Source organism: Lepidochelys kempii, chromosome 1 (genome assembly GCF_965140265.1).
Source record: "Lepidochelys kempii isolate rLepKem1 chromosome 1, rLepKem1.hap2, whole genome shotgun sequence".
NCBI classification, from domain to species: Eukaryota; Metazoa; Chordata; order Testudines; family Cheloniidae; genus Lepidochelys; species Lepidochelys kempii.
In genome coordinates, this window is record NC_133256.1 from 36,508,248 (window position 1) to 36,520,666 (window position 12,419).

Here is a 12,419-nt window from a genome sequence, read left to right on the forward strand (position 1 = left end):
TATAAGAAACCAGGCTTTAAGAAGCATTCTTAAAACAAGGTAAGTCTACATTTAGTTTGTTGCCTCCTCATCTAAAAGCTAATCATTCTATCTGAAAAGCAAAATAATTAAAATACTTTCTCCTCAATACAATCTTTCTCTTTAACGGGGCCTCGTTTTAGTAATCTGTACTTCGTTTATTCCTATTTGTCTTTGTAAAACGTCTGTTTTGAGCAATTTTGTAATGCTGTTTATTACTGATGTGTTGAATTGAAGTTGTGTAGCTCTCTAATCCATAGACCATCCAGCTCTTCCAGCACTCAGTAACTTGTGTTCAGGAAATAGATAAAAAGAATGGGATGTCCTGAATGCCAGAAGGAGAGCTTTCAAAGGCTTTAAATACTCTGATGCCTCTTGCATCCCATGGGTTAGTCTAAAAAGTAGATAAAATGAGCTACCAACCAGTAGCTGATGGGAGGAAGTTGGAGGGATTTTTGTAATGCCTGCCTCTGAATTGAAATGTGTCAATGTGGGAAAAATCAACTCTCCTTTGCTTCTAAAGAGGCAAAATGATAGCTGAGGCAAGAACAAGAAGATTCCTATTGATGGAAGTAGTTTTGTTTAGGTTTTGCTTTCCTTTGACTGGTTTTTGTTAGAAGGAAGGTGTATTAGCTCTTCCCTTATGTTTTCTCATGGCGATTTTGTATCTTACAATATAATCTTTTCATATTTAATAACTTAAAAGTGATTAGGTGTAATTGTTCAAAGGTGCTTTCAAGAACTCACTTGCACTTGTCTGGCATTGGAAGTTGGGTTCAAACATTAAGCAGTAAAATTCACTGGCCCAAAATATCATCTTGTCTCCAACAGATTAGAAGAGGGAAATACTCTAAATTAGGAGGAGACAGAGCATAGGACTCCATCTCTACTTTGCATACTGTTTGGTTCTCGCTGCTAAAGAATTTATTTGGATGCATCTGTTTAGAAACAGTTGTGTGGATAATTGTTGCATCTCCTGTGACCATAGTCATAACCAAATAGTAAATACTGATTCTACACAGTGCAACAGAGGTTTGCTGCTGTTCGCCTGGAATGCCCATTATGTCTGACATTTTCTTCCTTTCAATGTGGACTGTTCAGTATTACCTAGCAACCTCCTATTGCTGTCATTGAAATAGATAATGATGTTTTAATATCTGGATAGATATGGTAGTAGCAGCTGGCCACAGCTAATTTCAGGATCTGATTGTGTAGTAAATTGATATTCTACATAAAAAGTGGGTCAAATCACTCACTTAATCATTAAATACCATGGCATTTTATTATCTGTAAGACACAGAGCATCTGTCTGTCCTTTTCAGGTGTGAAATTATGTTCCATTCAGTGCACTGTCATTACTTAGGAAATGAAGACACCATTAATTTTAGTTCAGTTTGACAAAGGGGATAGCTGTTTATGATATGCTGATACATGCAATTAGTTTTCAATTCAGAGAGATTGCTCACAGGCAGTGTCTATAAATTGATCTGAATGACGGCTCTCTTGGAATAGTACTGCAAAATAAAACATTGCAATGTGTTAAAACTTTAATCTCTTTCTCTTTTTCCACAGATTTCCCTGCGGTGAACTGGGTCATTCAGTTCGATTGTCCAGAGGATGCAAATACATACATTCATAGAGTGGGAAGAACAGCCAGGTACATGTTTAATTATGATTTGCATTTGCGTGTTTGCAACTAGATAGCTGTGTGTGTTGATAATAGGAAGAAAACTAATAACCTGATCAGCTAGGTACAGGTCAGAAGGGACTAAAAGCCATTACCACGTGAAGGCTGTTTGGCAGCTTATGTGAAGTGAATTTGTCTTTGTCAATTCTTCATAAATATAAAAAAAATTATCTTTATAAAAGTTAGCATGAATACGCATAGTTGAATAGTTAAGAGTCTGAACTGTCCTCTCGACCTTAGAAGTGGTCCTGCCAGGCAGCGTGGAAGCTCATTTGTGCTGTACCTGTTCTGTAGATAAATAAGACTGTAATCTCTAGTGCTGGCAATCCATTTTCTTCCAATGTCATTAAATTCATTTGAAAAGGATGCAGTGTTTCTTGTTTTTATTTGGAAAATTTTGATGTCCTTAAGTAGGTTGTTTTCTAAAAATCTTAAATTTTTCAACATTTAATATAATCATGCTCTTAGGGATAGGAATAACTTAAATTATTTGCTTCCTAAAGCAATTTCTTGAAAGAATCATGTGACTAATACCTACTTGTGTGAAAACTCAGTAGATAAAAACTTCAAAAATATACAGACTTCAGAGGGGGCAATACATCTCGGATGATAACTAGTGCTGAAGGTTTGTCATAGCATTTTTTATCAAAAATCATTGAGCAATCATGCTAAATTTTAGTAAAGTCTCGGGTTTGATTTTTGATATATTTAAAAAAAAAATGCCATGACAAACAAGGAGGGGGGGCACCCTGAGTGAGGTGGTGGTGGGGATGGAGAACAAGCCTGCCCCACACTCACCCTGCAGCGGCAGCTCCTGTCCTGCCTGGCTTCCCTTTCTGGGTGCTGCAACCTGGTGCATGGGGTTACAGCGATAATCAGGTTCGGCCTAGCAGCCCCTCCATCATGATGGGGAGTGGGGAACCAGGCCTAACTCCGCAGGGCAGGAGCTTTTACTGAAAGGTGAGTTTATTAAAATCACAGATACAAAGACATATAATGGAGAAATGGTAAAATCACTGTATCTGGGATATTTTTTCCCCACTGTGAAAAATCTACAGACTGTCTTATTAGTTTACATCTTTTTTCTTCTAGAAGAAGGTTACTTGCTTTTGGAAATGCTGGTTATGAACTGAACCATTTGCATTCTTTAAAAAACCTGTTAAATGTTACTTACATTTATACATGCCCTTGCTACTGTTCGTCTCTGGGTGTATATACATTTGGAACTCAGTGCTGCAAAAGCTTGTATTTGTATGTTGGATCTGGTGGTTGTTGGGACTCTGCATGGGAATAAAATATATGCATGCCTGTAACCCAGTTCTTCCTCTCCTTGAACTTGAGTCTGCTGTGGTGTCATTATCCTGTGTTTGTGGCATCACAGTATTGTCATGGAAAAGAAAATGTGGTAAATTTAGCATCATTGTGTAACTGCAGCTTCTAGCAGGACTCCTGAGAGCTTTCTCAGTATTAAGTGTCTTGCCTGAAACATGTCAGGTTCTGTGTGCCCAATTTTTCCCCACTTGTAAGATGGGATGACTTATCTCACACAGGTACTATTGGGAATGCTTCTAAAGCACTCTGGAGACTAAAACATCTGTACTAGTGTAAATATTATTTACATGACTATTAAAAAGGGTAACGGAAATGGGATTTAATTCTAATACCGCTGAGATAACTTTCCAGTCTACAAAGGGAGCCGTTTCAGAGAGCCTCTTTTAAATGAGACTTTTCCTGTGGTCAGGTAGTGGTAGTATGACTAGGGCGTGGCTGAACGTTGGGGATAGAAGGCCTATTTCTGTGTTGAGAGACTGTTCCCTCTGCTATACAGACTGACTACCCCTTGACTTCGCCACACCTTTGTTGGGATCTCCTTTCAGATGAATTTTTCTATTGCCCGTATTTAAGGCTTTGCTGAAGTTTCAAAGGAAGGATGATAACTAGTCTTGCAGATATTTTTGCTGGCAGAGTGGTGATTTGAAGAGAGCAGTTTCCTTCTGTCGGCAGGGGTCTGCGCAATAGGCTTTATGAACCCTATGGGCATACCACCAGGCTCAGGGCACTTACTCCAGGAGCTCCCAGTCCGTAATCTCAGAAGGACGCACCCCTTTACCACCCCGGGACCATCCCCTACCTCGAGGCACCGAGACGGTTTCAGATCATGGCCGAGAGCCCCATCGGGGTCCCGGCTCCACCACTGGCTCTGAGGCTGCTACCGGCCCCGAGCAGGACGCTTCCAGGGAGCTGGAGGGACAGGAGGGCCTGGTACTGTCTTGAGTGACATTGTTATCCTCGCCAGATGAGGTGGTGGCAGGGTCTTCTTCCTCTGGGCCACCCTCCATAGATAACAGAGTGCACCAAAAGCTGTTGCACAGGGTGGCCCATAACATGCGGCTACAGGCCGAGGAGGTGGTCGAGGGGGGCCCTCCAGGGTGGCATTACCACTAATTAAAACTATTTAAGCCACTACGAAGACTCCTGCGGTAGACTCCTGTGGTAGACTCCTGCCTCCATTCCCTCTACAGCTAGGGGGGTAGAGAGAAAGCATTTCATCCCGTCTAAGTGGTACAAATACCTATTCAGTCACCCTCAGCTGGGTTCACTGGTCAGCGGCAATGAATGAGAGAGAAAGACAGGGGCAGCAGGGCCCAACTCCAAAATCTAAAGACTCAAAGAAGCTGGACCTCTTCGGCAGGAAGGTGTACTCCACTGGGGGGCCCCAGCTTTGGATTGTTAACCAGCAAGCAGTCCTCAGCAGATACAACTTTAATTCATGGGACTCCATGATGAAATTTAAGGAGTTGATACTGGCAGACTATTGAGCGGAGTTTGTAGCCATTGTCGAGGAGGGCAAGGCAGTGGCATGGACCTCTTTACAGGCCTCACTGGATGCGGCAGACTTGGCCACGTGAACTATGTCCTCTGCCATAGCCATGAGGAGGAGCTCATGGCTCCAGGTGTCGGGCCTTCCTCCAGAGGTCCAACAAACAATTCATGACTTGCCCTTTGACGGTAAGTCATGGGGTGGTTTTCAGAGCAGACAGATTCCAAGCTCCATAGCCTAAAGGATTCGTGGGCAAGATTGAAATCACTGGGTCTGCACACCCCCGCCTCCCAGCGGAAACATTTTAAGCCCTAACCCCCCCTCTGTATTTCTACCCTCCCCAGCCTAGACAGGACTTCTTCAAAAAGTGGGGCAGGAATGGTAGGCATAAGCTTGCACATCCACCGCCCAATTAAGGCCAGGGCTCAGCGAGGCTCAGGCTCTAAGCAAGGGTCTTGAAGGCCTGCCTGCTGGTGACGGACCAGTCCACTCACCAGATCCTTCACCCTTTTTTCTAAATAGTCTGTCGCACTTCTATCATGATAATCTACCCAGATAATCTAAGATCACTGGGTCCTTCGTACTCTAGAAGTGGAATATTCTCTCCAATCTTGCTCCTCATGCAGGAGGTTCAAACGCTCCTCGCAACAGGAGCAGTGGAGGAGGTTCCTCAGGAGCTAAGGGGCAAGGGATTCTATTCCCGATATTCCTAATCCCCAAAGCCAAAGGAGGTCTTGGACCCATCCTTGACCTGCGAGGCCTCAACAGATTCATAAAGAAGCTGAGGTTCCGCATGGTCTCCTTGGCTGCCATCTTCCTATCCATGGATCCTGGAGACTGGTATGCCACCTTCAACATAATGGACACATACTTCCACGTATCTATAATTCCAGCTCACAGATGCTTTCTCAGGTTTGTAGTGAACCACAACCATTACCAGTTTACGGTCCTGCCATTTGGCTTGTCAGCACCCGCTCGATAAATTGCTTAAAGCTCCTTTTGGACTTATGGCAACTTTTACATGTTCCTGGTCACAGATGCGTCAGTATTGGGGTGGGGAGCTCATCAGGGAGAATTCTGGACCCATGGACTTTGGACACAAAAAGAGCTGTTGCTTCATATCAACATCAAGGAGCTGAGAGCAGTCCGCCTGGCATGCCAGACCTTCCAGTCCTGCTTGCAAGGGAAATGTGTGGCGGTGATCATGTACAATATGACCACAATGTTTTATATAAACAAACAGGGTGGAGCTTGCTCCTCTCCCCTATGTCAGGAAGCCCTCAAACTGTGGGACTTCTGCATAGCCCACTCAATTCACCTGGAAGCATTCTACCTTCTGGGTTCTCAGAATGAGCTGGTGGACTCTCTCTCAGCAGCTCCTTCCACAAACACTAGTGGTCCATTTGCCCGGATGTAGCGAACAGCATTTTCCAAAAGTGGGGAGTTCCCCAGATCAACCTGTTCGCCACAAAAAGCAACAGGAAGTGCCTGCAGTTCTGCTCCTTCCAGAATCACAGTCCAGTCTCCCTCGCGGACGCATTCTTCCTCCCTTGGACAGACCACCTGTTGTACGCATTTCCGCCTTTCCCCCTCGTCCACCAGGTTCTGCGCAAGATCCTCAGGGAGAGAGCCTCACAGCTTGGAAGCTTCATTGTTAAACCCAGTAGAACTAATGTGTTCCAAGCCTGTTAAGGAAGTTCTCCTTGGCAGTATGAAACCCTCCACCAAGACCTAACTGGCCAACTGGAAGAGATTCTCAATCTGGTGTTTGCAGGGCCACACCCCTCCAATGCAGGCTCCGATACCTCTCGTCTTTGACTGCCTGCTACACTTAAGGAAGCAGGGCCTGTCGATCTCGTCAATAAGGGTTCATCTAGCCGCCATTTCAGTGTTCCACCCTGGAGTGTCTGGCCGATCAGTCTTCGCCAACCTGATGGTTGGATGGTTTCTTAAAGCTCTTGACAGATTATACCCGCAAGTTAGGCAGCCGGTCCGGGTTTGGGACCTTAGTCTGTTTCTTTCAAGACTAATGGGGGGCCCCCTTCAAGCCCCGAGTGACTTACTCATTACTCTCGGTCCTAGAAGGTGGCATTCCTGGTCGCAGTAACATCAGTTAGAGTGTCCAAGCTTAAGGCCCTAACTTCCGACCCTCCTTACACCATTTTTTATAAGGACAAAGTGCAGCTTAGGCCTCCCCCAACTTTTCCTCCCAAAGGGTCTCTCAGTTTCATGCGAATCAGGACGTTTTTCTCCCAGTCTTTTACCTAAGCCACACGCTAACAGTTGGGAGCAAAGACTCCACTCCTTGGACATTCAGTGAGCATTGGCCTTTTATATCAAGTGCATGAAGCTGTTTCGTAAGTCAAACCAGTTGTTTGTCGCAGTAGCAGACAGGATGAAGGGCCTCCTGGTGTCTTCTCAAAGAATTTAGTCATGGATTATGTCCTGTATCTGAGCATGTTATGAATTGGCAAAGATACCTGCCCCTGCACTAACGGCAAATTCTACAAGGGCGCAGGCCTCCTCGGTGATACAGCATGTGGCAGAGTGGGGCTTCAATCAGCAGTTCCATGGACTCTCCGACCTTGCTTCCTAGGTAAGGCTTGGGAGTCACCTACTTGGAATCAACATGAGCAGTCACTCGAAGCAGAAAAAACAGTTACCCACCTTTTGTAACTGTTGTTCTTCAAGATGCATTGCTCATGTCCATTCCAAGACCCACCCACCTTCCCCTCTGTCGGAGTTTCCAGCACGAAGGAACTGAAGAGGCGGCAGGTTGGTAGGGACCTATATATAAGTCTAAGTTTTTTTTTGTCATGGTTCTTTTTAGTAAAAGTCATGGACAGGTCACTGGCAATAAACAAAAATTCACTGAACCCGTGACCTGGCTGTGAGCTATGGGGTTCCCCCTCTGCCCATGGCAACTGGAAGCTGCGGAGGGGGCCCCCCTTCCGCCCATGGTGGCTGGGAGCTACAGGGCGACCATATTTCCCAAAGAGAAAATGGGACACCCCCAGCTGCTTGCCCGAGGCATCTCCTTCCCCAGGCTGTCATCCATCGCTGGAACCCTGAGGAGGGCCCCCTTAGAAGTCTGTCACCTGTCGCTGGAACCTTGCAGAAGGCCACCTGTCTCTGCTGTCGCCGAAACCCTGCCAGGGCCACGCTGGCTGCCAGCTCCAGTCCTGCTGCCCCTGGGGCTGAAGCAGAGAATGTCATGGAGGTTTCTGGAAGTCACGGATTCGTGACTTCCATGACCTCTGTCACATAAACGTAGCCGTACCTATATACACCGCCATGAAGGCATGACTCCAGGGGGCTCCACAGCTGACCCGATGGGTACCGCTAGGGGAAAAACCTTCCAACTGTGCACACGACGCACACATATCTACTTGGAATGGACATGAACAACACATCTCAAAGAACAACAGTTACAAGAAGGTAGGTAACTGTTTTTTCTCATGGCTCCTGTAAAAGATATGTTTGTTGAGCCAGAAATAACAGTCTAGAGAAACATACATATTGGGAATAAACTGGGAAAAAATGTAGAAAATAAATTGTGAATATGCTTTAACTTAAGATACACGCTGTGCACTTTGAATTTCAAATAAGACTGATTAGTAAAAACACTTTTTTTTTTTTTTTACCAACTCTAACTGAGTAGGAGACTTTGGCTGAATTCAGAGGATTGTGTTAGTATGTGAGAAGCCTACGTTGTCTCTAGAAATGTAATAAAAATTGCATTTTAATAGTAATCATTAATGAGGTTAGAGATAATTAGAAAGTTTCATGGGCCATGAGAGTTCATAATTGCAAGGAATGAAAGCAAAATTAAATATCTCAGCTAATTAGGAGCCTGTGTGTCAGCTGTAATTAAAACTGGCTTTCAGGATACTGTTTACTTTTGAAATCCTATTATTTTGTTATAGAAAAATAAATATATTTAAGTCAAGAAGAAAAAACTCTCTGCATCTTTGATCCATGGTAAAATAAAATCACTTCCCACAACTAAAAATAAAAATCAGGAGATATGCAAGAATGCTTTTACTTTATAGTGAGGTTGGTGTATCTTTTTTTCAGTCTGATTAACTTGAAAGCGATTTTATTGTTTCTGTGGATAGGGAGTGCTGCTTTGTATCTAACATTACTAGAAGATGTTTTGGCTAGTTGCATTTTGTAGATATGTCTTTAAAGTCTGGACAAATAAGTAATTTTTCAAATAATGAAAATACTGTGGAAATATCCTTTATAATGTGACAAAAGGCTTTTCATGAGGCTTTCAGAAATATATGGATTTTAAGATCTGAAGAGCCCTGTGTTTCCTGTGGGTTTTAGTTCAAACAGTCTAAGCAAATACTGTATGAAATATTTGTGGAGGCATTAGAATATCAGGGTTGGAAGGGACCTCAGGAGGTCATCTAGTCCAACCCCCTCCTCAAAGCAGGACCAATTTCCAAACTAAATCATTCCAGCCAGGGCTTTGTCAAGTATGACCTTAAAAATCTCTAAGGAAGGAGATTCCACCACTTTCCTAGGTAACGCGTTCCAGTGTTTCACCACCCACCTAGTGAAAAAGTTTTTTCCTAATATCCAGTCTAAACCTCCCCCACTGCAACTTGAGACCATTACTCCTTGTTCTGTGATCTGCTACCACTGAGAACAGTCTAGATCCATCCTCTTTGGAACCCCGTTTCAGGTAGTTGAAAGCAGCTATCAAATCCCCCCTCATTCTTCTCTTCTGCAGACTAAACAATCCTAGTTCCTTCAGCCTCTCCTCATAAGTCATGTGTTCCAGTCCCCTAATTTTTTTGTCTTCCGCTGGACACTTCCTGATTTTTTTCCACATCCTTCTTGTAGTGTGGGGCCCAAAACTGGACACAGTACTCCAGATGAGGCCTCACCAACGTCAAATAGAGGGGAATGATCGCATCCCTTGGTCTGCTGGCAGATTTCTTTGTGGAATTAACTCCTCTGGCTGTTAATTTCTTCTGATGTATGCCACGTATGTCCATGGAACCTACATTTGATTTGAAAATGTTTTTTGATCAGGTTTGTGAAACAAAATGCAATGCCACTAGGGGACAGCAGAAGCTAATTTTCATATTTGAAGTTTTACTGTATGGTGTTTTTCTTTCAAAAAATGTAATTTTTACACATTGTGTGGCATGAAGAGGACTTGTAAGTGAAAGAAATCTCATACAAAGGTTACTTAACTGATAAGTAGGATGGTAAGAAAAGGACTGTTTTTTACAGGAACTTTGATTTCATTTTCAAAAATAGTGGGGGGAAAAGGACTGCTTTGTTTTCCAGTTTATTCAGTGTGTGGACATGTTTGTGTTTAGTGCTTAGCATACTATTTAAATAAATCCACTTCTCCTCTACCTCCTTTACCAAAAAAGCCTGTAAAACTCTTACCTAAGTCTGGCTTTTCTGCACCAAGAGTTGTTTTTAAGGCATTAAATGGGAAATGGAGGACAGAGTAGAATAACCCATTCTGTAGGGATTCTAATAGTTTCAGGGGTAAGTCTGGAGCTTCATGTTGCATGTGCACATAATGTAAAATACTTATTTAGGACCTGATCCGTTGCCCCTTGAAGTCATTGGGAGTCTTTCTTTTGGCATCCGTGAGCTTTGGATAAGTCTCAGAGAGAGATTTGGTGTTGATGTCAGTGGCTCTGGAGGAAGCCAACATGCCCTTTGGTGGATATATTTTTTTTGTGTGTGTACTGTATATCAAATAATCTAACTATATATAGTCTGCCTTGGTTTTGTTCACTCTCACTTTGTATCCTGAAAATGTATCTTACATTAAAAATCTCCACTGTCCATTCTCTATTGGACAAGACAATATGATAATGGTAATCAGTTTCGTCCCATTAATTAAAAAGTTTGGAGCTGCTGGTGCCATATGGTTGTTTTTAGGGGAAAATGTTTGGATAATAGTTTCAGGCAGTCAGGAAATATATCCCTCTGGATCATGGTCACTGGGAATCATTGTAATTAAGCCCCTCCCTGTTGTAACATTTTCTGACTAAACACTTAAGGTTTTGGATAACTCAGCAAAGTTTAATTTTTTTCCCCCCTCAAAGTGAAAAATAATTGTCTTTAATCCAGAGATGGGATGTGTGTCTTGGGATCTGAATAACCTGCATAGTCAAATTGTCAAGCTGGCAGCTCCTTGCATAATTAACTATTTATTAGGTTAAAAGCCTGTTTGAAGTGCTTTTATTGATCTACAGTAGTATTTAGTCCATATTTCATATTACATTGCAGTCTTCAATTCATTGTCCTAACTTAAAAAAATATTAAAAAATAGCTGCCAGCAGAGGTCAGAAGAAATGCCCCTCACCACTGCATATTTAACTCACAATTCATATTATTTAACCCTCTTTACAATTGCATGCTGAAGCCCAGCTACAATTCTGACATTGTCCTGCAGTTGCATCCACTTGGACTGTTTCCATTACAATATTTTTCTAATGATGTGGTATGAAGTTCTCACACACTAAAATATAAACTTGGCTATGGTCATAATTACCCACTGACATAATGCCACCCTGGAAAACTATAATAAAGAATAAATAAGCATTTGTTTCAGTACAGTAGAATGGACACCGCTGCTGTGGGAAATAGATTGCGTACTAGCTAGGCTGGAGGCCCCAGTGACCTTTATATTCAATTTATTGATAAGGTTGGTGTAAGCTGTGGCATGCTTTTGTCCATTTTTTTCCCTCCTGACTAACGTGTGTCTGTTCATAAGAAAGAAGACTCTACTGTATAACTAAATAAAGGGGGATTACGATCTAGTGGCAGAAATGAAACCTGGTTGGATGATTCTCCTAACAGGGATGTTAATGTAAAAGGGTACTTCCATGCCTAGAAGAGAGGGAAGAGGATGTGATATGATCTTAAAAAAAAAAAAAAATACGTGCCCTCTGCCAGAAAGCTACAACTTGACAAGTAAAGGAGTACTTGTGGCACCTTAGACACTAACCAATTTATTTGAGCATAAGCTTTCGTGAGCTTTTTGCGAATACAGACTAACACGGCTGTTACTCTGAAACTTGACAAGTGTTTGCCAATAAAATTCTTTGGTTAATGATACAAGAACTAAACCACAAAGGAGAAGAGATTGTGAGTATCATGTGGAGACTATCAGGACTGTAGTAGAGTTAGAACAAAAAATGTGTGGACCATATCTTGATGTACTTTAAAACACAGGGTGCAGGGTGTATAGACCCATTGGAAAAGCCCCCTCATCTTCTCAATCTCAATTAGTGAGGAAGAAACTTTCCTCAGTGAGTGTCAGCAGCTGCATGACAGACTTAACAATTGTCTATTTAGTTTAGGTGAGCAGCAAACACCACCAATTTGGTCGACTTAATATACCCTCTCTAAAGAAACACATTTTGAATCATTTGAAAGCTTATTATGTCTACGTTAAGATGAGTTATGATGTCAAGCCATCAAGTGGTGCCATTATCATAGAAATGGGGGTAAACAATGACTCCATCAACTAGTTAAAATGCCCGCTTAGTTTAATGAGTGTGTATTATTTCAAGACATAAAATTGGATTTTTTTATGACCTCAAAGCATCACAGTGATGATGTAAAGGGTAAAACAAAATCTAATAATTTTGTACAGAGGGTATTGAAATGTAATAACTCTGGTGACACTTCTAGTCAACATTATTATCATTATCTTGTTCAGCATGATCTCTGTGTGCGTGGGTTACCACAGTCTTCATTGTATTGGCAGTTTTGGGCAGAGAGAATTGTTCTGACTACAGATGCAGTTGTTTGTGCAGTGAACCCTACTGGTATAAGCACAGAGAAGGTCTTGTGCAAGCTTAGATGCCATTGGGCCCTTGAAGAATATGGGGAGTAGTTGATGAT

General features: G+C 42.5%; 1 protein-coding gene across 2 annotated transcripts in view; it reads left to right on the forward strand.

The window, feature by feature from the left end:
* Window positions 1-12,419, forward strand: part of DDX10 (DEAD-box helicase 10) — a 326,657-nt gene that overhangs the window by 25,492 nt on the left and 288,746 nt on the right. For both annotated transcript variants that reach the window (XR_012158274.1, XM_073339141.1), the window contains exon 9: window positions 1,591-1,675. Coding sequence is in view for 1 of the 2 variants with exons in the window: in XM_073339141.1 (XP_073195242.1) it covers window positions 1,591-1,675 (85 nt within the window). In the remaining variant the exon portion in view is untranslated. The remainder of the gene's footprint in view (window positions 1-1,590; window positions 1,676-12,419) is intronic.